At 45.5% G+C, this 26,206-nt stretch overlaps 1 protein-coding gene and 1 long non-coding RNA gene across 2 annotated transcripts; both read right to left on the reverse strand.

Moving 5' to 3' along the window:
* Window positions 1–496: 496 nt before the first annotated feature.
* Window positions 497–3,775, reverse strand: ccdc28a (coiled-coil domain containing 28A). Its single transcript, XM_056431588.1, has 5 exons — window positions 2,468–3,775; window positions 2,210–2,385; window positions 1,933–2,087; window positions 1,700–1,722; window positions 497–1,561 (listed from the first exon to the last, which is right to left on the reverse strand). The coding sequence occupies exons 1-5, from the start codon at window positions 2,620–2,622 to the stop codon at window positions 1,507–1,509; spliced, it is 564 nt and encodes a 187-aa protein (XP_056287563.1). The 5' UTR covers window positions 2,623–3,775; the 3' UTR covers window positions 497–1,506.
* A 506-nt stretch (window positions 3,776–4,281) lies between these two features.
* On the reverse strand, window positions 4,282–12,397 carry LOC130204686 (uncharacterized). Its single transcript, XR_008833756.1, has 3 exons — window positions 10,584–12,397; window positions 6,381–6,497; window positions 4,282–5,907 (listed from the first exon to the last, which is right to left on the reverse strand). It is a non-coding gene; the product is annotated as an uncharacterized LOC130204686 (long non-coding RNA).
* Window positions 12,398–26,206: the final 13,809 nt, after the last annotated feature.

The following is a 26,206-nucleotide window of genomic DNA, read 5'->3' on the forward strand; positions in this document are numbered from 1 at the left end:
AAATCTATCTTAATTCAAATATGTGTCATAACCGTCTAAAAAAAGGAACAGAAAACCTGAACCACGAGTTCTACTACAACCTCAATATCTTAAATGGTGTAGCTTTCAAGAAAATGCCTGATAATTACCTTGGCATTGAAAATGCGGAAGGTTATGTTTTGATCGCCGTGTATTTATTTATTTGTATGCGTGTTACTCGCATAACAAAAAAAGTTTTAAACCGAATCGCATGAAATTTGGTGGGATGATTGGTTATTATCCGGGGACCATTTGATTAGATTTTGGGATCAATCGGGTCAAAGGTCAAGGTCATGGAAAGGTCAAAAACTTCTTTTAACCATAGCACAGTCAATTTTTATCTAATTGGCATGCAACTCATGCCAAAATGTTCATAATGCAATGCCCAATCTTGTGATATGCGAAGGTATGCGCTCTACCGAGTGCCCATTCTAGTTATTTATGTTTTAATATGTTGAATCTTTAAAAAAGCAGTAGCTCAGGAGAAAACATTTATTATTAGGTCAATAAAAATACAACCACCAAACATCAGAAATAACCTCACATCAATACTGGTTAAAACAAGAAGTGATAAAGTAGGATGTAAATCAAAGCAGCATCAAATGATCATATATTATATTAATACAGACGCTTGCTCTATGCAAGTCATTTTAAAAAGGTGAGATCCAACAAGGCAAAACATTAATAAATGACTAATGTAAGGCATGTTTGTGACATTTGGATAATTCAGTATCTTCCAGCGTCAAAGTGATGATGTGCAGGGTGTTTTATGCATGTTTTATGGATATGTTTAAATATATATTTAACACTGAACAAGGTGTTGGAGCTGATGTAAGGCCGCACACAGGTAGAAACAAGTCATAGCAAACAGTGCAGTTTCTATCATTTAAATATTATTTGTGGATTTAACTATAATTAATGTCATCAGGAAACTTATATTTTAAGTCTCTAAAATGAGATATACGATTGGGTTTAAAGCTATATGTAGGAAAACAGTTATAAAGATAATTTATGCATCTATACTTTGATATGTTTAGCTCCACGTCTTTAGTTTGTGTGACAACAATTAAGACAAAGTGCAACAGAGAGTTTAGGTATCTGAGAATTAAAATCACTTATAATTAATCAGCTGCTTCGGGTAGCAGTGTATTGCAAATCTACACCGTTTGGAGACGAGTGAACCGACCACGCGGATGGACCGACGCAAACGTTGAGAGAAAAGAGGAAAACACTGCATCCGATTCATCAGTAGAAATTCAATCCCGTCTCCGGAGGTTCATCCCCGTCATCCCGCTGTTCGGTATTTTCTCGGCAGTGAAGAATACGGCTGTGGGTGCATCCCTGTTGTGACATCTTACAGTAAATCCAGACGTGGAAACGCTGGTGAACGGCCACAATACTTGAAGGAGAAATAGTGCCTTTGAGCTCGCCTCATCAGCCCCTCTAGGTGAGGCGGGTCTGGCTCAGACGGGGTGCAGGAGAGATGAATCACATGCTGGCAGTCCTCGGGGTCTCCTGGGAGTCGGCCAGATTCAGTTTCTGACTGGAGAAGCGGGGTGAAGGAAAAAAACAGCCAAAAGTCTGACTTTCTTTTTAGAAATAAGTGAGTATAGAAGGCAATTAATGGCTAATGTGATGCTTAAAGATGGTGTTTGTTAAATACAACAACAAAAAAGGATACATTGATGAACTCAGCTCCTCAAGCTGTGGAGAGAAAGAACATTTTGATTTTGTGACGCACGTCAGCGCCTCCTTGATCCCGTTCGACATCCAACTAAACTGTTTCAGAGTTTAACACTTAGGAGGCGAATAAGCAGCTAAGTCCTCGCAGTTGCACCACACATATTACTACTTTATGAAGTACATGCAACAGCACAATGAGCAACAGTGGGCGTCTTTGCTACCGGGTCTTACGTTCAGAAGTAATTTGTCCATGTTGGTGTCGCAGGCTACTTTCTTCTGGTCCTCGGGCATTTCGTCCACCTCGCTGTGGAGGTCAAAGTGCAAATGTGCCAGCTTCTCCTGCATCTCTCTCACCTGCTCCATCTGGCCGATGGAGCACTCGTTGCCTGATGAGAGGGGGGGGGCACTTTATTAGTCGTTTACATAACATTGCACAGGGTTTAGGGTTGCTTTTACTTTAAAAACACACGTTTCCTGGTGAAAAGTCCACTCTAAGAGCCAACATTACCAAACGCTTGTAGTTTCCCTGAGTGGAAGTCGTTGAGGAGGCTGAGCAGGCCGTTCTCCATCTCCTGTACGTCCGATACATCGGTCAGAAAGGAGTGCTGGATGATGGGTGCCGTCTGGCCCTGGTTCTGATGAAGTCTCCCACCCAAACCCAGATGATGCCTGGGTTTGACTCCCCTGTAAAAGACCGAAACAACAGAAAGTGAGCACAGGAGCTTAAAACGATCATATAAAACTAATATTAGTTTGACATTGCTACCTTTTATTTTTGTTCCTTTGGCTGGAGTGAGTCCCCGTGTTGCCGACCTGCCGTCCCTGGGAGGGCGCGTTGCTCTTCCGGCCAGTGCCACCGGTCGGGGCCGCCGTGTTGGTGGAGGTCCTGGGACTCTTTCTCTTTAGCTTCCGCTCCTCCATACCTTCATGTTACGGGGCTGGAGGGTAAACACCAGGCCCTGTGACGTGGTGCTGAACCATGCAGAAACGGCTCCCCGACCGGTATTTACGTGGTTCGTGACTAGGTTGCTGTTAGCTTGTCCCCGGCTAGCTAGTTGGCCGACAGAGTGCAGGGCTCTCAAGTGTCACGCATTGAGCGTGAGACTCACGCATTTCGGTCTTAAGTCACGCACTCCCGCCACACATCGTATTTCTCACGCTGAAAAATACTCTCGGCTATTTAATGTTTTAATGTGCCACAGCGCGTAAACATGAGCTGGCCGCGCTGCCCTCACCGTGGAGGAATCAAGCGCTCCCCTGGATTTCTGCTGTGAGGTGCCACTTATCAGCCAATCAAAAAAAAGAAATGGGCTACACAATAGCCAATCAGAAAAAAAAACGTATCTGTTGTATCTGGGTAAGATTTAATCCAGCAACCATTGAAAATAAAGCGTCACACGTCGTCCTCACGAGCCACACACATGTTGAAACCGAGAGAATGCGGATGTTGCCCGTGTTACGGATTAAGAAGCGACCGTGTTAACTGGCGACTTTGAACCAACGCGCCCGTTGGTGTGTCTACAGACAGCTGTTGAAAATATGAAGAGAACACGTAGCTGCCCTCGTATTGTTTAATATGTATAGTATATTATTATTATGTATATGAGAGGGGTTTACACTTCATTGAAAAATTAAACCAAGCGGCATTCACGAAGGACAGCTCGACAGGAAGTCGCCAGTTAACTGGGTCGCCTGTTAAACCGTAACACCGGTTAGTGCGACCGTAAACTCTCAAACACTTCCTGTTTTGGTCACATCGCGGACTCCAAAATGTAATTATTCCACTCTACGTTACGGACTAAAATACAGTATCACTCAATGTCACTCAACGCAGGGATAAAACTACAATATTACTGACTTGTCGAACAGAATAAAAGTGAATTTTCCGAAAGAAAATGTTGAAAGTTGCTCACTGCGGTCGCTCCACTACGGATAGGAACTGGGCCCCTCGTCGTGTTGAATAGCTTGGAAGCAGTAGCCTACAACTTCGCTTGAATATTATTATTAGCACGAGGAGATTTGTTTATAATTCTCCCGAGGCCTCCCTTATTTTAAGCATGAAACATTTTAATTACACCTCGTTCATAAGACACCTTTTTATGTTTCATTGTTTCTTTTTGCATCCATATCATTTTATTTTCTTCTCAATTATGCTAATGTATTGTTATTATTGTTTGTAGTTATAGTTGTCCTGACCTTAGTTGTATTTATTATTATAATTATTTATTGTTTACTATCCCCTTATTTTTCCTCTCAATATACATCCATGTTTTTTTGTAGGACATAAATAAACTAGCTGCAACAAACAGTCTCCTAAATGCCTCACGCCATCACACACTTTCCTTAGGTGCTGGTTTCCTTGTCATGGAGACAACTGACTCAGCTCTTATGTCTAAAATATTTGGAATAGCACATTTTTCTGAAGCGAGGCTGAGATGAAGTTGCAGTAAATATCCACAAGGGGGAGATAAGTGAACATCCAATAATGATCCCCTTCTCCCTCTTCTTAATTAATGAAGTATTACGCTGATTATCATGCTGACAAGACTTTGTAAATGTTATGTTTTCATAAACATAAAACATATTCAAAACGTTTATTAATAGAATTCCAACACAATTCAAGCCTTTATTAGTATACACCACATACGTGTTCAGTGAGTGAGGATTGAAATGTGTTTTAAGGTCATGGAGGTGATGCTATTCCAGTCACAGTCTTGAATAGCTGATGATATGCACTTATTTCTCTAATTGTCGGTGTTTGCAGCTGTATTGCTTATGCATGGTATTTTTAGGATGGCCTTTACAAGTCAACACAAAGCATTAGGACGCTTCAGATAAATACTTCATCTGTCACAGGAATTAACTTCAGTGTGCAGATAAAAGCTCTAACTTCATGTTGAGTTCCCCAGAAGTATTCCATTACAATATTATATAAATATGAGTACAAGTCATGCTTCTGTCACTGGTCACAGACCAGAGGACCAGAGGACTTATCCCCCGGAATTGAATTTGACTACGACGTTACACACCTTTAAAACCGTGAAGTTAAGTTAGGAGGAAGGGTAAAAAAAATACATGCATGAAATATAAAGTACAAATATTATTAATGGAATAGAAGGTTAAAAAACTGAAAAAATCACCAGAATTCTTGTGAAAGTTCCAGAGTTTTCTCTCTCCCTCTCCCTCTCTCCCTCCCTCTCTCCCTCCGCTCATGTGTGTGTTTGAGTACTCGCGGTGTGTGACAGTGGCTGAGTGAGGTGAACCAGGATAACATGTTACAGATGAACACATTTAGCCTGCCGCGTCCACACAGCCATTAACTAGGTGGATGCACACACACACAAACACACACACACACACACACACACAAACACCTATCTCTCGTCTGTAATTGCCGTGTAGGTGCTGTTTGAATGAAGCATCGGCTTGTAAATGAATGACAACTCGTTTAATTACACGGCGCGTCTTCCTGCTCATGCTAAGTCGCCTGCCTCTCTGATGCGGCGCCGGAGACACACACACACACACACACACACACACACACACACACGCATCAATCATGGGAACACAAGTTACTTTGAATAAATTGAACAAAAAAGCATCAAAACATAGGCAGTGGGGACGATCTGCCCGCCATGTGATGAGCACACGCACAATGCTCAGATAAATATGACCCTCGGTTTTTCCTCTGTGTATATATATATATATATATATATATTTATATATATATATATTTATATAGATATATTTATATATATATATTTATATATATATATCTATATTTATATAGATATATATATTTATATATCATGTATTTTATCTTTTGAGTCTTTCTCCCTGTGGACTTGACCCATAAATGAAATGTTCAAGTTGCATCAATCGGAGAACGAGAGCTTGAAGGCCGCTCTGTTGTTTCCATTCATGTGCGTGTGTTCGATTCCCTATATGTTCCCCCGCGTGGCACGACTCTCCAGGGACACTGAAGGTTACAGGTGTGTGCGTGTGTGTGTGTGTGTGTCAGCACAGTGACCCAGAATCAGACTCCTGTTCCTTCGTACAGCTCTCCTCAGTCGTGTGTGAGTGTTTCCTCAGGACCACAGTTGATCATACAGGGGTCTTGTCCTCCACCTGTCCCCCTCCCCCACCCCCTCGCCCCCCATGCAAGGACAAGGAGCGGGGGACACATTCAGATGCACAGCGGGACTGCTGTGGGCAAAAAGAGAGAGAGAGAGAGAGGTAAAACACATCTGCATTGGGGTTTTTATGGGCTTCACTGACTTCAATAGAAATGCCGCTGAGTGATTTGCTGCAGTACAGTTGAGCCAATTCATTTTAAACTAGAGACAGGTGTTACATCCCCCCAAAACACCCGCTCGGGGTTCTTTGTTTGCACATGTGTGTCAACGCCTACAAACCGACGGTGGTTCCAAGCACCCGTCTCTCTGTAATGCTCGAGCTCCCGAGAGCATCCAAATTCTCGGCATCTTCACAACTTCACGTGCAAAGCCAGAGCCGCCCGGCAGGAACCAAACTTTTAAAGTGATTCCGTCTCCTCCTCTCGCCGCTCCGTCGTATCTCCTCTTTAACTTTCGCACCCCCATCGCAATCCAAATCCCCATCCCCTCCTCCTCTTCCTCCCCCCCTTCTCTCCCTCTCGCCTCTTCCTGTCCTCCACTCACGCGCTCTGTAGAGGGTCCAAGTGACATTTGGCCGTCCCCTGCCTCCAGGGGGTCCAGGAGATGCAGACTTTTTTGGCAGGCGGGCACAGGGACGCCTAGGGGTCCTGACGGGGACTCCTGGACCGGGAAGAGAACCAACAAAAAGTACACATCACAAAATGCACCCGCAGTCAGCAACACACACACACACACACACACACACACACACACACACACACACACACACACACACTCTGAGGGTGCATGTGCATAAGCAAACAATTGCAAAGACACACACACACACACACACACACAATCAAACAGGCGTAATGAAGACACAGTGGACGGCTGCCCCCGCGGGAAAGTGTGTAGCACTCAGTGAACTGGGATTTGAAATCTCTAAACTGGGAGCTTCAATGTGACTGGCACAACTTGATTGATTACTGCTTTTCACACGGACGGCGCAATCAAATAGAAACCACGACGGACGCCTATGAATATGAATGTTTCATCCCAAATCCCCAAACGATACTGATATGAGTCGCATGAGTATTTAGTAGAAATACGTAAACCCGACACGGTGGAACAGGAGCGGATGAAATAGCTCAAAGACAGACTTGTTCTGGCGGAGTCATTGTCCCTCTGAGGTCCCTCATCCCCCTCCCCTCCCTGGACGCACATGGGCTAATTGCGGGGGATGGGGATGGGGGGGGGGGCGAGCTCGTCGGCGTGCCACTGCCCGCTGGTTTTCTGGCTCATCCGTAATTACCTGGTAGCCGCAGATGTTTCACGCCATTGTTGTCCACCGGGACAGAAAGGAAGGGATGGACGGAGGGGTCGTCGGAAAAAGAGGGCGGGGCGGAGGCTCTGCTCGCCAAACTTCTGCACGCGCGACCAGACGCCATCCATCCGTCCCACCGTCGCTTTTTTTCTCTCTTCTCTTTTCTTTTTTTCAAATCTTTTATTCATCTCTTTCAATCCATTAACAAACTGACCCTTTTATATTTGCACCTTGAGTGTTGATAGGTGACAATCATTCTTTGTGTGTGTGTGTGTGTGTGTGTGTGTGTGTGTGCGGGGTGCAGCCTTCCCACTGAGGCAGAACAAAGTAGCATAATAACTCAGACACTGAGCTGACCCTTTCTACTGTGTGTGTGTGTGTGTGTGCATGTATGTGCATCCTTGTGTGTCTATTTGAATACGACGGCTTGCACTCAGCCGACTGTGTGTCTGTGTGTGTGTGTGTGTGTCCATGTATGAGTGTATCCTGTGTGCTCAAATAGCTGATCCCCTCCAGGGGTGAATTGTTATGGATGCTGTTTTGTTGAAATTACTGTTATTTGTTTCCTCTAAAACAAGCTAATTGCAACATAGTGGATTGCAGTGTGTGCGTGTGTGTGTGTGTATTCTTGTATGTGTCAATTTGTTTGCTTCCTTGTTTATTGTTTGTGTGTGTCGCATTGCAGACCCCTCCAATGTCTTTACCGCGGACACATTTTCACTCCGGTGTTAAACCTCTTTGTGCTGCAGCTGTCGGCCAGTAATTTGACTTTTTAGCCAATTTTCTCTAAAAAAAATTCTCAGCTAAACTCAATAATTTTTTTATTTTAAAAGGACAGCAAATTATCTGCACATAAATTATACAACAAACAATGACTCTCATCCAGTGAAAAATGATCAATTAAGTATTTTGTGTTTTTAAACCACGTTCTTAGAGAACACGGAACACGGCCACATGTTGTTGTCAAGTGCTGCAGGTCTTTTATTGTTTAGCTAATACACTCTTATTAAAATACAACGGCAATTATACTCAACGTGCATCAGAAAAGACGATAGTGGGATCCAAGCCTGCAGGATTTGGGTTTCATTCGTCTATATTTCTAAATATACATCTCTATTTCTGCCTTCACCTCATTAGTTACAGCGGAGATTCATTGAATCGAGTTGAAGGAGCTCACATTTAAAAATAAGAAAGAATAAATACAAAATGAGCTCCTATTTGATGTGTTAATAACTCCAAATGATGCTGGAGCTCGTGCTCTTAAATACTTTGGAGATATTTTTTTATTTCTGGTGAGGACTGAGATATTTTGTAAAAACAGAGCTCATGTGGACATCATTTATTTTTTAATATCCATATCCACGCCGTGTGAGGACGGCGGTGTATTAACATGCTGGTGTTTTCCATGTGCGGCGTCTTCATTTAGCGCTACGGCTCGCAGCCGAGGCTCATGGGAACGAGTTGAGCTCAGTATTGGACGAACAAAGTTAAAATCCACATTAAATACAGTATATCCGTCGATGCCATTAAAAAATGACGTGTTCAGTGCGGTTTATGCTACTTTACACACACACACACACACCTCTGCCAGCCCCTTCTTCGTCCCGTCTTTGTGTGCCAATGAAAGCGCGGCGGTTCTGACGAGGGGGGGGGGGGGAGAGGGAGGAGAAGAGGTGGCCTCGCCTCTTCCCTCTCATCCCTCAATCCAACACTTCTCCTCCTTTCGTTTGGCTCCGTCCGTCAGTCAGTTCTTTTTTTCCCGTTTCGTGGCGTTCCACGCTGCCTGTCGGCCCGGGCCTCCGCTCTCCTCCCGTCCTCCCTTTCTTTGCGCTCCATCCTTTTTTCTCCCCCATCGCCCACCGGCTTCCCTTTCTTTCCCGTCCATCCCCTTTCTTTCTCCTCGTTCCAGTTTTCCAAGTGCTTGGACGAGTGTGTGTGTTTGTGTGGTGCTCAGGTCACTGCTTGGGGAGTACGGTGAGCTGAAGTAGGCCCGGGCGTAGAAGAACATCAGACACACACACACACACACACACACTCAAACCGAAGCCCTTTCTCTTGCTCCAATTTCATCGTGTCTTGTGTCTCTGCCTCCTCCAGATCCCAGAGCTTATCTGTGCACACGCAGCCGAGGAGGCCTGAAGAGAGCTGGTCCCACATCACAGGCGTCCCGACGCCAGAGCGCTCGCAGATAACGCTCCCCGACTCCTATCGCCATCGGTTACCGAGTGAAGTTCGGTTCAACCGGGGAAAAAAAACTGCACTGGAGTTCAAACCGGCGGCGGACAGGTCGCGTCCGCCGGGGAGGAAATGAGTTCATGTCGAGTTGAACGACTTCTACGAGTCGCGAGCGTTTATTAAAAAGTTATGAACAGAGTACGATTCATTCTCCGAAAACAAGCACAACTCTTCTTCTGTTTACCCCTCGTCATCCTCACCCTCGCCCCTTCATCCTCATCATCACCTTCATCGTTGCATATTGATTTTTCGTCGGCGCTCTCCGGGCGTGCGCTGACCTTTCACACGAGGTGCTCGTTCCTCAAGACTTCAAGAGGTGAAAATGATTGATGTCTAATCTTTGATATCCTCTAAAGATGTGTGTGTGTGTGTGTGTGTGTGTGTGTGTGTGTGGGCTGGTTGCTTAGGACCTCCTATAGTTAAGGAACCAAAGGTCCTCAGGGTATTAGAGCAGCAGATCAGGGAGTCAGCTCACAGCGCATAGACACACACACACACACACACACACACACACACACACACACTCGGGTGTCTCAGCGACCTCTTGGGGAGTTCAGTGGCAAGGCGTGGTGTGAGTAGTCGTTTGAACCGGCAGATCTTAAAGATCACACACACACACACACACACTGACAAGCACACACACACACAGCTTAATGCTAAAAGAAGGAGTTCCGATGGGGGGGTCTGACTGGTGAAACGGAAGCGGGGGAAACGGAGGAAGAGAGTTATAGTTTAAAGGAAGATCATCACAGTGATGAGGGAGGAAGAAAACGAGTGACAGGTTGTTAAAAAAAGAGATGACTTCATAGGCACTGGAGTACTTTCTATTATAAAGCAACACGATGAGTGTGACCTTTGACATGTAACGCGTGAGTTACATGGCCTTGGCGGATGAGCATGAGCCTCGGAGAATGATAGAGTTATGTAAAAGAGATGAAGAAAGAAGGACGGGGGAGGGGGGGGGGGGAGATGAAGGAAAAGAGAGAAGTCTTTAATGTGCGTGGGCCTTGTAAGGTCAGACGGGGGTTGGTTGAGGAGGGAGGAAAGGTTACAGGAAAGGTTACCATTATTTATTTAATCACTGATCCCTCACACACACACATTCCCTCCCGAGTACACACACTTATTATCTCCCGCACACACTCTTCTCTCAGATTAAAGAACGATATAAAAGAGGAAGCAGACAGAAGCCGTGGTGGAGAACTCACATGAAGCCATTGGAGGGATCGCCATGGTGATCGGTCCTCACACTCGTGTTGCCTTCAGGGGCAATTGTCCAAACTCTGGCGATGCCGTGACTTTGGATCCAGAGCCAACGTTTGTATTTCTCCGATACTTTGGCCAAATATCTGCAGAAACCCCAAAAAAGTAAAATTGTGTTATTATTTATTTTTCAATATATCTTTGTGTGTTGAGATTGTGCTGTAATGTATATTATATTATTATGAAATATAAGTAGAAGTTTTACTCACACACTTGATGAGTTGAGAGAAAACTTGTTTTGTGATGAGGATATAACTAGTTAGTTATTCCCTGTGATTTATGGGGATTATGGGAATTCTCATCACATGTGGATGTTGTCTTTGACCACTCTTGTTTTTGGCCAAAGTTTAATGAGGACATTGTTTCTGTTTCCTGTGCAGCCAACAGTGGGCTTTAAAGGCAACAACAACAACAACAACAGCAACTGACATATTGAGGACATTTGGGAAATTTCATCACGAATATTGTCTCTATTTTTCAGATTAATGTTGATACCAAATTGATTTTTTTTCCATATTTGCATTATCAGCGATGCATCCGAGCGTCGCCAAACACAAACTTTGTCGCCGCTGTTCTGTGAACTTTCCCAGGTATTTCTGGCCCAATTCCCCCCCCCCCCCCTGACAGAAGCGCTGGGTTTTCCTAGAACGTGTAAAGAGGCACAGGACGACTAAAGAGAATAGGGGAGCGCTGCATCGGCGTGCGTACGTGCAAAAGAACTCTCATGAAATATGGACGACTTTGGAATAGTCAATGTAATTAATGTTAGCGTTGAAACAAAACGTCAACCCCCCCCCCCCACCCCCCCGCTGTCACGCCGTGCACACGCACACACGTCTTACCCGGGTCGGGTGGATGGACCGAGAGGATGACGGGAGGATGAAAATGCAGCTCTCTGGGGTTTTTTTTTTCCTCCCCCTTCTGTGGCGCCTGAATGCCCCGAGGCGAGATTTAACAGAGGGAAGAGATAGAGAGAGGAAGTGAAGGATCGGAGGGAAAAAAATTACTAAAAGGAGGTGTCTCAGTGACAATGCCAAACCCCCCTCATGCCCCCCCCCCCCCCCCCCCCTCACCTCGCTCCGTCCTCAATTGCCTCGCTGGAGGCCTCACTAGCCCTTCGCAGGGTGCGACCTTGGTGGCCGCAGAGCTGGTGTTGAACATGCAAGAAAGCGGCCATATGGGTGAGACGGAGCGGGAAATGGATGGAGGGATTCAAGGAGAGAGCGCCATCTAATCCCCGAATTCGCCTCCCCACCCTCCACCCTCCACCCTCCGCCGTCTGGGCTGCATATGTGCTCCTTCACCCCTAACTCTTGGCCGGGGCCGGGGCCAGTGCCCCTGCCACCTCACCCAGGGCAAGGGCTGCATATGTTGGGAAGGTGGGCACGACAGAGGGGGGTGGGGGCGTGGGGGGGGGGGAGATGGGCTGGGTGGGCGGCAGATGGCTGAGCCCTAAGGCCTCCGCTGGTGTGGCCGGTGGTGAGTGTGTATGCATGTGGTGGGGGTGGGACGTAGGTGTGTGTGTGTGAGTAGGAGGAGTGTCTGTCTGTGTGTGTGTGTGTGTATGCAGGTTTTCTGCTTGAAAGGATGGATGGAGGGGCACCAGTGCAGAAGAACTTCTTCTGGTCACGGTGAGAGAAAAGAGGAAGAGGAAAGAGAGTGAAGGAGAGGAAGGAGAGAAGAGAGTGAAGGAGAGAAAAGGGAGAAAGGACTGAAATAACAGGACTGATAGCAGGAAGAAGCGCTACCTGTCTGTCTGTGTCACACACACACACACACACATCTGAGGCCGTATCGGTCTGGTTCTATCACTGTTAAATATGTGTGCAGTTATTTAGCCTTTTATTGTGTTGGTTTCACTCTTTTATTTCCTTGTTGTTGGCAGTGGAAATGAGTCCTGTGCCACTTTAAATACTCTACATTTAAATCAATATATTTAAAGACAAATAAACAAAATCTGGTACCAAAATCAAGTCATTTGAATTATAACACACATTGAACACAAATGATTATATATTCTTTTTTAATACAGAACTTTAAAATTTGATTACAATTTCTAAGGGTAATTTTCTTATTTTTCTTATTTGATTTAATCATTGTCTGAGTGTGCGCTTGTCTATTGTGTGTGTGTGTGTGTGTGTGTGTGTACAAGGCCTCTGGCACCTCGTCTCCTCTGCCCTCCAAGGAGGCGAGGAGGACAACGTCCACCGCGCCGATCTCTCCTCACCCGTGGGAAGGAGACGATATGAGTTTGTGTCCTTCACCTCTCCCACAATCCCCCTCTTCTGCCCCATTACGGACGAGGAGAGCGTCCCGAAGACGCTCGCAGGTATGACACAGCTGCCACGCTCTGAATCACACACACACACACACACACACACACACACACACACACACACACACACACACGCACACACACCTTGCAGGTTTGGGCCAGTTGCCATGCTCTAGATAATAGGCTGTTGAGGGTGCAGCTTGTTAGCCAGACACATCTGACATACCCCCCCCCCCCCCCCCACACACACACACACACACACACACACACTCACACACACAGTGATGACTCAATCTTTTTTCCTCAGGCTCTTTCTTTCTATATTTCTTTCGTCCTCTTTTTCCCCCGCCATTTGATCACTTTCTCTTTATCTTCTTGTCCCTATTCCACATCCCCCCCCCCTCTGCCCCCCCCCTCCCATCTCTCTCTCAGACAGATGGGTCGCCCTGCTGCTCCTGATGTTTCTATTAAAATGGCATTACCGACCGTAAAAACTTCGTCCGGCAGCCCATCCATAACCATTTAGCCCCGCACCTGTTTGCTAGGAAGGTACGTGTGTGTGTGTTATTTGTGTGTGTGTGTGTGTGTGTGTGCATTGTTGTGTGTGACTGAGACACGTCAGAAGGAGCTGATTGTACTCAACTCACACCTTCATCACCCACACACACACACACACACACACACACGTCCCACAGACTCCCAGAAGGTCATCCCCTCTGAGGATGTCTGTTTGAAGTGAGGCCCTCCGTGGAGACCTGTCAGGCGTGTGTGTGTGTGTGTGTAGATTCCTAAATGCCGATGCAGATATATCCTCTTTCTATATTTATGAGCGTTTAGTTGCATGTCTCATGAAGCTCGTGTGCATTACGTGGACGTACGCGCTCGTGCGAGAGCGTCTCTGTGTAGAAATGAAGCGCCCCCGTGGCCGCAGTGGTCCGTGCCCCCCGGTAATGGATACTAATGGCCCTGGGCAGGCCTCCGTGGAGCAGGGGGTGGGGGGGTGGGTGGTTTTGTCTGTTTGACCCCATCCTGCTGCCCTCACCCTCGGGGAGGGGGGAGGGCCTGAGGGGTGGGAGGGCCCCGTGGGGGTCCGGGTCGCCATCAGCATGCATAACACGCAACACAAACACACACAACGCCTCGCAGTGGAAGTGACAGCGGAGCACGCGAGGCTCACAGCGGCGGCGGAGAGTTTGAAAAATAATATCCACGTCGCAGCACTTCATACTGAAAAAGTGTTTCTGTACACTCAATGTGTGTGTGTGTGTGTGTGTGTGTGTGTGGCGGGGGGGGGGGGATTCAAATTTTACAAAAGGAATGAAACTACTTTTCATTATAAACGGAACATGAAAAGAGACTTCACTTGTTTAAAGTGGCTTTCAGCGACTAAATACAATCTTTTTTTTAAGAGGCCGTGGCGTGTGTGTGTGTGTGTGTGTATGTGTGTGTGTGTGTGTGTGTGTGTGTGTGCAAGTTGTCTTATGTGTGAAGGGGGAATCAATGAGCGCCATGTGAAAGCATTTCAAGGCCTGGGACATTTCAGACTCAATACTCAAAGGGATAGTTTTTAATTCTCCTGAAGTGGATTTGAATGAGGCAACATGTCGTGAGCTTCAGTCTCAGATGATCCGTCAGCTCCTTCTGATGGGAGCTGAAGCATAATTAATAATAATAATTCATAAGTCGGTCGTTTATCCACCTGCTGCCTCGTTCGGTCAGCTCGTTTGTGTTTCAGAGACTTTGGTGTTTATCTCAGATTCACTGAAGTCACACGGCAACACAAACCAACAGGAGAAAAGAGGAGGAGGTGGACGAGTAACTCTTCGTCATCGTAGCCCACGAAGCTCCTCGGGAAGGAGATCATGTTTGCTTTCTGCATTTCGTGGTGAAGCTGAAACATTTGGGACTCCTGTGTTCATGTCGGGGTGTTTTTAAACTCGTCAGGCGTGTCCGATGAAAGCGTCGTGACATTCTGCTCGACCTCCGAGTCCGGAGCAGCTGCACGAGTCGCTTCCTCCGTCTCCAAGGAGGTGAATGTCAAAAAGAGAGAGAGGGGAGGGAGCGGTTCAGGTAAACAGGGCTCTCAGGGGAGAGGTGACCTTTGGGTTCGCAGTCAGGGGGACAAAAAAAAAGTGGAGGGGAGGGGGGGACAAGGTTGAGTGCAGGAGGGGTAGGAGAGGAACACTGAAAGCATAGAGTGAGAAGAGAAGGAATAAGAGAAAGAGATGGAGAAACTTTACTCGGGTTGATACCTTTCAAGCACTTTCTGAGAGGAATTTGGTCAATTGTGAATATTTGGGCTATTTTGGAGCTACACAGACAAACTTCACATTTAGGTGTTTATTTGACAAATCTGTCTTTTCTATAATCTATAGATTCATCCTAAATACATGAGATAACGCCTCATTTATATCTTTCAACAAAAAGTGTCAGAACACTTTGAATACAAAACATAATTATCCGAGGTAATAAAGTGGGGAGGTTTCGTCGTGACATCTGAGTTCATCTTTTTTCTCAAAATGAAAGACATTTTATAAAAACATCTCTTTAAAGGCCGTTTTCTCCCCTCCAGTAGCTCCTCCATCCTCCATTGCATTCCTCTCATTACTCCAAAGGTTTTCACAGAGGGGTTTGTTCATAAGTCATTCACAGCCACCGTGTTATTCCCCAAAACAAAGTGAAAGAGGATCCGTTTGGGTCATCTCTGTTGAGGAGTGACGCACATCTGTAAAAACCTTTCCCTCTAACATGTAAACTAAATAAAAGCTCATTTAAAACCTGTTTTTGTTCCAATCTTACGCTTCGAGGCGCCTGTAAAACCCAGAGTGTTCTGCATGTGTGTGTGTGCGTGTGTGTGTGCCGGCTGTGCGCCTGCATTCAGATCAATGTCTCCTCTCCGCAGGTAACCGCCACCGAGAGGCGGAGCCTCCTCCTCCTCGCCTCCTCTCCGCGTGTCAGAGGAGAACAACAGTGACAGCTCCTCTCTTTGAGCTGCTCACATCCTCCTCTCGCCCACTTCCTCCACGTCTCTCTCTCTCTCCTTCACTTCCTCCTCTTCCTCTCTCTCCGGCCCCTCCGTCTCCCAGCGTGCCGGGCGCACACCGGTCGCCCGGGGGGAAGTGCTTCGCCGTGGGAAGGAGCCTTGGCTTTAAGTGGCTCTAAGTGGCTCTCGCTGTTTTGTCTCTTTAGTTGTTTATTTTCCTCCTTCGCTCGCCCCGGGCGGGGAGGAGAGAGGGACACTTAGCGGCGAGAGAAACCACAGCGCGGCCAGGCGGGGAGGTTTGACGCCGCTCAGTAGCCTGCAGAGTTTACATGGGAAGGGGAGTGTGTGCAAGTTTATTATTAGTTGTGTGTGTATGTGTGTGTGTGTGTGTGTCATTTCATCATTAGAAATGTTATAAAGATGTCCGAGGGCTTGTGTGCATTTGGCTACGTCGTTGTAATTATAGTGTGTGTGTGTGTGTGTGTGTGTGTGTGTGTGTGTGTGTTTGTATCGACGGAGCCGAAAGGTCCAGGTGTGACCTTCTAAGATGACATTATTTGCCATCGATTTGCCTCTGTTTCGTATTTTGTCTCACCGCGGCAACAATCGCCCTCCATTGTTCCCGTTTTTAAAGACAAACAGCGACGCCGCGTCGCCTCGTGGAAAAAGGCGAAAAACAGTCGAGAAATTGTTCAGCTGACCCGAAAACCAAAAGGCCAAGTGGTTATTTTCCAAAAACTCAAACATAATATCAGAACAATGCATTTTTACGAGCTCCGAACGCACCGCCGCGTTAATCGCGTGCGAGCGGCCGCGTCGCGTTCAGGTGCAGATTGTCGCATGACAATTCAAAAAAACACTTAGCGCTGCACAATAGCCGCCACGTTAGCATTTAAACACCGCCAACAACAACTTTTGCATCAAGCACACGTTTTTCATCTCAATTTCTCGATTTCCTCGTCGCGGACTCCTTCGAGTGTCGGAGTAAAATCGCGAGAGTCTTTCTAGAGTTGAGTCGCGCTTCGTGAGCTTCATCGTTTGGTCTTCGTAAAACTTATTTTTCACGCCCCCGATGTTCCGATAAAGTTTAAATATCATCGGACGTTTTTAGTTTTGGTTTCATTCCTTGCAACAACAAAAAATCAAACACTTTAAAAAGTATTTAAAAGCTACTGGTGCTGATGCTCATCTCCGACATGGCTGCACGTCCAGTGGATGACGAGGACATCGGATAACACATCTGCAGCTTTCCATCATTCGCCCTCGTCTCACTGGCCTCTGTAACTTCTCTGAGTGTGTGTTGTTCAAAGATTACGGCGAATAGGGGTTTCATTTCTCTCAGTGAAGCCGTGCGTGAAGCGCCGGGCGAGCATGTCTTCCTAAATGTGTGTGTTACCAAGAACCCAAGCGGGTGCATCTTAGTGTGTGATGCGTGCGAGTGCAGGCAGATGCACGTAGAGAAATTAGAGCCCTCTTAGATACCCACACACACACACACACAGACACACACACACCTTGCGAAAGTGAACACTTCCACGCCGTAATGAGGATTACCTGCATGGCCTCACATTGCCCTTCTCATCCGATTGCCCACACACACACACACACACACACACACACACACACACACACACACACACACACTTGTGCCGTTGTTCATCTGTCCTTGTTCCATCCTCCCCCTATCACTCTTTCTTGTTCCCATCCTTGTTTTCTCTCTCTGTCTACTACACACAAACACACATACACGCAAAACAAACACACACACACACACACACACACACCTTCAGTGTCCTATGGCTGTCTCAACTTGAGCAGCAAATGAACACAATTAACCACGGCTCCGCAAACACACACTGGGGTATTGTTCTGCTCACACTCACTCAAACCTTAATCTGGTGCTCCAGAGGGACCTGTGTGTGTGTGTGTGTGTGTGTGTGTGTGTGTGTGTCTGAAGGCAGTCGAGGGGAAGCGCTGCAGAGCCCAGCTGACAGAAGGGGCTCCCAGGCCTTTTTCCCTCAGAGGTTTCCACGACGATGCTCAACTCCTCGCACCTTAGTCCTTGCTGTGCTCGCCTCGGTGCCCAAACACACACACACACACACACACACACACGGTCACACTCGCTCTTTGGGCAATGGCCTATTCGGCTTGAATGCATTTTAAACACGCACACACAAACACAGACACCCACCCACACACACACACACACACACACACACACACACACACACAGCCTTCGGTCAGAGCCAGATGTTACGGGTGAACAAAGGCATTGACTCACAAGTTACTGCTCTCAACAGCAGGTTGAGCCTCAGGTCATTATTAGCACACACACACACACACACACACTCCTTCACACACACACTGAGCAGCGCTCACTGCACATCCAGTGTGCTTGTCTCCTCTTCCCCTTGAGCGAGTGTGTGTTGCTCCTGCCTAATTAGACAGCAGGTGTCCCGCCTGACAAGATCTGTTGCAAGAACACGTGCGCGGGCGGCGGCCTAATGGCCGCTCTTTAAGACGCCTCCCGGCCCCCAGCGGCGACACTCGGCGGCTCCGGGGCCAGTCGCCGCCGTCGCACCTGCAGCCCGTGGCGGCGCGGCGTTTAGCGTTAAGAGACCCGATCCCCTGGTGGGTGTCACTTTAAAAACAAACTGCTGAGACGGAGAGGGACGTATTTTCCGATAATAAAAAATCTCCAAAATACAAATAACTTGAAACTGTAAGAAGTCAATGAACACAACAAAGAAAAAAACTATTTCATACTCAAAGTTTGTGGCCATATTTTCGTGGCAGTCCAACGCTTTCCACACGATGGAGATTATTTTAGATGCTTTTACAATATTGTAACATATCTGAAGAAGCTGCGTGTTCGATATAGTCAGGCCAATAAGTGATAAACGTGTTTGCTATTTGAAATATTGATTGAGAGGAATCATACGTCAACTGAAACGAATGCAGCAAAACCGTCTGGATCAGTGCAGGGAACAAGTTAAACACGACATATGTTGTATTCTATATCGTGCAGCTTGCTGGTCGCTTCCTGAATCCAACACGGAAATACAGCATGCAGCAGAAGATAATCTCGAAAATAAAACACACAACACATATTTTACTCTTTTATGGGCCTGAAACAACAACGACGGCAAAGAGCTGTTTTATCACCGGGTCGTCTTCCTCCTGTGAGCCGAACCCCGTGAAGCTCCGCGGTGGCATTTGGAGTGGACACACACCCTCACATACACCCCCCCCCCCCCCCACACACACACACACACACTGTCATTACCATCGCTGCATAGAGCCAGAACTCAATCTCAAAGTGCACCAGATGTGCTCGCTCGTGCAATTATTCCAGCAAAGACATTGGCTCAGATGTATTTACATGTGTGTGTGTGTGTGTGTGTGTGCACATACGGTCTTGTTAGAGCTGTAAATGTCTTCCATTGGAGCTGCTGGCTGACCTTCTAGCTCTCTGTTTTTCATGTTTAGCCTTTCACTGTTCTCACCTTTCCTGCCAAGACAACGTTCATCTCTCCATCTCTCTTTCCTTCTCTATTGTTTTCTATCGTCTCTCTCTCTCTCTCTCTCTCTCTACACACATTCCTCCTGCTCTCATCTGTCACGTCGTCTAGTATATCTGTGGTGGGCTGCCGTCACCGTTTGTTTATGTTTAACTTACTCACCAAAGGGCACGTTCAATATGAAGAAATTGCTAAAGTGTGGACTGACAAATACATATTTATGTCAATTTATTGCTACTTCGTGTCAATTTCAATCCAATGAGCTCAGGTGCACACACACACACACACACACGCTAAACCTTTACCCCCCCCCTCTTTCCCTTTACTTCACGTGACAGTAGTGCCAGCTTTGTTTGGGCAAATTGCTGCAGAGTCATTTGCATATGTCTGTTCTGTGCTTACAAGTTCACATTGTTTTTCAACTGAAAAATATGCTAATGCTTTTGTGCTATGGGGGGTGGGGGGGACATGTGTGTGTGTGTGTGTGTGAGCGGCGTGCCATGTGGCAGGCCTTGTAATAACAGCGCGAGGTGAGGGTGACAGAGGTGAGCGCTCGTGTCGCATTAGCGCGTCGCGGCGGCTATTATTCCCATTTGCATCGGTCCGTACGCTGCATCCGCGTTACCACGGCGACGTACGTCTGAACCGCTTTGTTTTTGTGAAGCGGGGGGGTGGGGGGGCGAGTGGCGAAGGGATCGTCTCAAACGGCGCCATGTGATTATCTGTGAGGAAATTCCCAGAGTGCCCCGTGGGGCGTAGGGGATGGGGAGTTTGACCCCTGCACCGGTGCCCGTGTGACCTCAGAGTTGACCTTAGGTTACGGAGCACGACTATTTCCCTTGCCGGCTGTCACTGTCGCTAATTTACTTTGAAAACAAACAGAAACGATGGATTTTAGTATCAGAAGCGGACGGGACGCGGGTCACGTGATGAAGAGTATGATTGATTGCTGCTGCTTTATGAGCAAGGAACGTGTTTCTTTCAATCGACTCAAACTGGAGCTTTTCACCAAAAAGTGACGACACAACGACGAAGTTCAGGCAAAAGTTCACACACACACACACACACACACACACAGCATGGCCTCGAACACAATACTTGTGTAAACATTTCTAAATAGGTTCATCAAATTGTTCCATCAGTATAAACGCCACTTCACACCGATCGCTTTCCATTCTCTCCTCCCCTCTTCCTCTCAGTGGTGTTCCTCCCTCCCTCTCTCCAGCCTCTCCCTCTCTGTGAAGGTGTCTCCTTTCTCCTCTTCCGTGCCTCCAATTAAATGCGTAGGCGTGTTATCCTGTGATTAGTATCGTGGTTGTTCAGTGGGCAGGCTCATTATCTATGCGCCCCGTTAGTAAAAGCCTTAACGACGCCTAACGAGACGTCTAATCAGACGGGTTCTCGCCACAAAGGGCTAATTGCAGCTGTTGCTTCTGTCGTCCGTGGCGACGGAGAGAGGACACTGGGAAACCTGTTTGGATCGGTGGGTAATTTAAAATAATGCACAAAACATACACCAATACACACACTTAATAAGACAAACGCGGCACTATCGGTCGTTTCAGTGTGTGTGTGTGTGTGTGTGTGTGTGTGTGTGTGTGTGTGTGTGTGTGTCTCACAGTGGGGAGTCTCTCTGCGGCTGTGAAGAGTAGGCCCGCGAGTGCCTCAGGTAGCCACACATACACACACACACACACACACACCTCGGCTCTGAAAGGTTTTAACTATAGGGCTGTCAGCGTTAACGCGTTAATCGATGCGATTAATTTGGCCGCGATTAACGCAACTTTGTTTACTTCCGGTGTGCGTTGAAGTTGTTGCACTCCTCTGAGTGTCAAACCGCGGCAGTGCGCCTCCTTCCTCATCGGGTGACGCGGGGCGGAAGGTGCAGGTGACTTTGTTTTTTTTGCTCCGCCCCGACACGCCGGCATGAAGCTCTGCGGCGCGCGGGACGGAGAGCTGAGAAGAGTGACCGACACGTGGAGACAGAATGACAGGCTGCTGTAGAGACGACCAACAACAGACGTTTAGTTTAATACAAGAACAAAGACGTCTTGAAGGAAAGAACCGTACATTACTTCTGCTGTAATCTGGCGTGATAGAGAACATGACAGGGGGGCGGGGCCTCACCCTGATAGAATGGTGGGGGAAACACTGGGATGTGTCACATGCAAAAGACTTTAAAAGGTGAATTTAAATTTTTTTGTAAAATCGAGAAAATGCCCCCAGACTCCAGAGGGTTAACATGACATATTTGTCAGTTTACCAAGGCCACTGGTTCTGCTGTTGTTCAGTGTTAAAGATGACAGAACCAATGGGGTCTCTAATACACCTTGTTTACTAATCTGATGTTTCACTGAAGAAACAATTTATCATCCACGATATTAAATCCCTCGCTGACCCTTTATAGGTAGGAGCCTCTTTGAAAACACAGCTCTGTGTGAAGTTTGGTCTTTAAAAAAGAATACAATTAAACAAGTGTCTAAAATACACGCTGTCTGAAGTGATTACGCGTTCATTTAGAAGATTTAGTCTTTCGAAGAAAAAAAACCTTTTAATCGCGATTAATCGCGATTAATGATTTTCAAAATGTGCGATTAATTAGTTAATTCTTTTTAATCGATTGACAGCCCTAGTTTGAACATATAAATGTGTGTGTTTGTTGGTCTGTGTGTGCAGATCTCTTTGTTGATGTTCTCTCTGATTCCGTGCCAGCATCACATCCATCTGTTTTCATGACACACACACACACACACACACACACGTGAGTCCTGTACATGTAATTTCATTTCTTTAAAAAAAATTAAAACCAAACCAATAGTGACTAGTTTTTCCTTTTTTTTGGCTGACACATCTCAGCGGTTAGTTTCTTTCCAGCCAAATTAATTTTCTCAACTTTCCCCACACACGCACGCACACACACACACACACACACACACACACACACACACACACACACACACACACACACACACACACACACACACACACACACACACACACACACACTGGAAACACATGTAAATGGATCAGAAAACACAGATCCGTACGTCATCAAGGGTCCAAACCCACGATGACATCATCACTGGTTTCCTGCTTCTCCTACTGGTGGAACGGGGACTCTGGTGCGTTCTCCTGAGTACATTTAGAATCAGAGCGAACTAATCTAACTAACAGAAATGACGTAATTCCCGATATTCTCCTCCTCTCACTTTAATGTCACCCTCTGATTAAAATGAGAAAAGTTTAAATATATAAACCTGCAGCAAAGTGAGACAATAACAAGAAATACAATTACATATTAAAGTAAATATGCCACATTTATAATTTTACTGTATGCATTCCTTTGCAGGTACGTTTCTCACAAACCGTCCACATTTCACAGGGTTTTCAACTCTTTTCTTTAATATTCTCGTCATTGATTTAGTTCATTTTATCCTTTCATGTCAAAAGAGGTTGACGACAAAATACTTCTTATATACAGGACTGTCTCAGAAAATTAGAATATTGTGATAAAGTTCTTTATTTTCTGTAATGCAATTAAAAAAACAAAAATGTCATGCATTCTGGATTCATTACAAATCAACTGAAATATTGCAAGCCTTTTATTCTTTTAATATTGCTGATTATGGCTTACAGCTTAAGAAAACTCTAAAATCCTATCTCATAAAATTTGAATATTTCCTCAGACCAAGTAAAAAAAAAGATTTATAACAGCAAAACAAAATCAAACATTTGAAAATGTGTTTCCAGGTGTTTCGAGTTAATTAGACGATTCAAGTGATTTGTTTAATACCCTACTAGTATACTTTTTCATGATATTCTAATATTTAGAGATAGGATATTTGAGTTTTCTTAAGCTGTAAGCCATAATCAGCAATATTAAAAGAATAAAAGGCTTGCAATATTTCAGTTGATTTGTAATGAATCCAGAATGCATGACATTTTTGTTTTTTTAATTGCATTACAGAAAATAAAGAACTTTATCACAATATTCTAATTTTCTGAGACAGTCCTGTAGGCGTTAAGGAAAAGGCTGAATAAGACACAATGTGGCCATTAAAATATAAATGGTGTACAATGTACAAAGATGCAAGATTACAATATAGTTTCCTAATTGGCTGTTGTGAACCCTCTTCCACATGAATTCATATCTGCAGACACGACGTGTGTGCCTGTGCCCTCTCTTGGTATTTGTCTTCTTCGCCTGTTGAATCGGTCGCTGTGTGTTGTAGTTGCAGTGTTTGGCCAGTAGGCGGAGACATGCTCAGTTCACCTCATCTCCTCCATCCAGCAGAACGGTACTTTTTACAAAGATTTTCATTAATATCACTTCAATCCAACTAATTTTTTGAAACATTTTTTTTTACAAAGTGACACATCTCTTCTACACATAGTCATGATTTATGGTTTATCCTGGTGGAATAATTTGTAGAGCAGTTACATTGTTTAGTGGATAAAAGGGTATTCTCACTTGTCCCCTGGAGTGTATTTGTCCTGCCGATGCATGTTTCTGTGTGTGTGTGTGTGTGTGTGTGTGTGTGTGTGTGTATGTGTGCACGTGTGGAGTTCAGTGGGTCCTCTTTTGTTCAGTTCAGTAAGTGTGTCTATGTGTGTGTTGACCTGATAATCTGTGTGCTTTATAGAGTGCTGTTCACACATCGGTCTCCACTCTGATCCCAAACCCAAACACAGCTTCCCCCATCCTTTATCAACACACACACACACACACACACACACACACACACACACACACACACACACACACACACACACACACACACACACACACACACACACACACACACACACACACACACACACACACACACACGCACACAGACTGATTTGATTCAGAGCTAAAAACAACGTTGGTCTATCGGTTCCCAACACTTTGTTTTAACATCATCACATTCTAGTAAATCACATCTCTCGTGTTAATTCCCATAGTTTGAACCATCTGTCTCTCTCTCTATCTCTCTGTCTCTCTTTTTTCTCCCAGAGGCCAGTTGCGCTGATCACACACACTGCATCCGAGAGCGATCCCAAACCCAAACACAGATTCTTTATCGGAGAACACACTCGCTCGTAATCCCTGGATGACGACACCTGTGTGTGTGTGTGTGTGTGTGTGTGACAGTGTGCGTCTGTGTGTTAAAGCTCTTAATGCAGGACACTGCCATATCGTTTTGTTGCATGTTGTTCCTTTAGGTTTTTAGTTGAAAGACATTCTCTGGGCGTATTTAATTTTTCAGTGAAACAAAAAAATGCTCCGGTGTAATAGGAGACATGTGGATCCATAGAAGTGAAATAAGTGCCTGATATAACTGTCATAACACGTGAGCATATATTCCTCTTGTCGCTAACATGAGCTTGGATAGAAAAACTAATTTTCCACCTCTATTTTCTTTGATAATATCATATAATGTTGTGTTTTGGGCTCAAAGACTCCACACTGCTCGACTACAGTTCATCTACTACCACAAATAATAATAACCCGACTTCATTTAACTTCCATTTCCGCTCTCACCGCGAGGCCGAGTGGTAATAGATGTGTAATGATTAAAATGGGGCGCACGGAGGTTTCCTTGTTGATGTCATTACATCTTTAATTAGTGTGTGTGTGTAATGTAAATACAGTCTGTTTTGATTGCTCCTGCGCCTCCTGTCCCACGGTAAAACACATTTTCTCCCTCATTAGGCAGTCACTCCTTCAAGTGCCTCCTTCCCCCCGGACCTGCCCCGGACGAGCCCGCGTATGTGTGTGTGTGTGTGTGTGTGTGTGTGTGTGTGTGAAGAAAAAAAAAGGATTTATATGGAAAAGTGCTGTTAAATGAAAAAATGTAAACACAGAACATTCTCTTAAATTGGAAGTAAATCTCACTGGGATGATATTTTTATTTTATTTCAACTCTCCTGACGAAACAATGTGGCCGAGGCACATGAGCAAAGGAAGAGGACTGTCTGAATAATGCCCGCCACGGTGTGAACTGTGGTCGGCCTTTCAAAGAGACTTTCTGGGAAAAGTGCAGCAGGATGCAGAAGATGGAGGGAATGAGGGGAGAAGGTGTAGGATGAGAGGAAGTGACCAAAAAATAATAATCAGAGCGGTGAAATGACGAGGAAAAGAGAACGAGAGGGAGAAACTAGGGAGAGACGTGCCATGTGTTCAGTGGTGTATAAAGTACCCAAAAGTCATACTTGAGTAAAAGTAAAGATACTTGACTGGAAAATTACTCAAGTAAAAGTAAAAGTCACCTATGAGAATACTACTTGAGTAAAAGTATTAAAGTATCTGATTTTTTTTAAACTTAAGTATTGAAAGTAAAAGTAAATGCTGTTAATAAAAAAAACAAAGGGTCAGAATTTTGAGAATTATGAAGTTTATTTGTTTTGGTGCTGTGGCCGCCATGAACAAGGAGTATGAGCTTGGATGAACTTAGCAATATATGAATACTATGAAATTACTAAAATATAAAAACACGATTAACACAGAAAAAAGCAGAACCAAAATCATCACTTTAAAGTGAAAAATGTATTATTCATCTTCAAAAGAAGTTGATTTTCAAAATGGACAGATTTCAGTGTCGCTCTTCTGGGGCTGAAGACGAGTCCTGCGATGCGGAAGAGCCGTTCACATGGTGCAGGTAGAGTGTGTCTAGCTTCACAGGCCCTGATGCAGGTAGAGTGTGTCTAGCTTCACAGACCCTGATGCAGGTAGAGTGTGTCTAGCTTCACAGGCCCTGATGCAGGTAGAGTGTGTCTAGCTTCACAGACAGCAGCACA

The sequence above is a fragment of the Pseudoliparis swirei genome, chromosome 14 (genome assembly GCF_029220125.1).
Source record: "Pseudoliparis swirei isolate HS2019 ecotype Mariana Trench chromosome 14, NWPU_hadal_v1, whole genome shotgun sequence".
Classification (NCBI taxonomy): Eukaryota; Metazoa; Chordata; class Actinopteri; order Perciformes; family Liparidae; genus Pseudoliparis; species Pseudoliparis swirei.

Coding starts and splice junctions, on each gene's coding strand:
- ccdc28a (XM_056431588.1), bottom strand. CDS start 2,622: ATGGAGGAGCGGAAGCTAAAGAGAAAGAGTCCCAGGACCTCCACCAAC. Junction 2,386..2,467: donor CAAAGGAACAAAAATAAAAG/GTAGCAATGTCA, acceptor GGTCTTTTACAG/GGGAGTCAAACCCAGGCATC. Junction 2,088..2,209: donor AGGGAAACTACAAGCGTTTG/GTAATGTTGGCT, acceptor CCCTCTCATCAG/GCAACGAGTGCTCCATCGGC.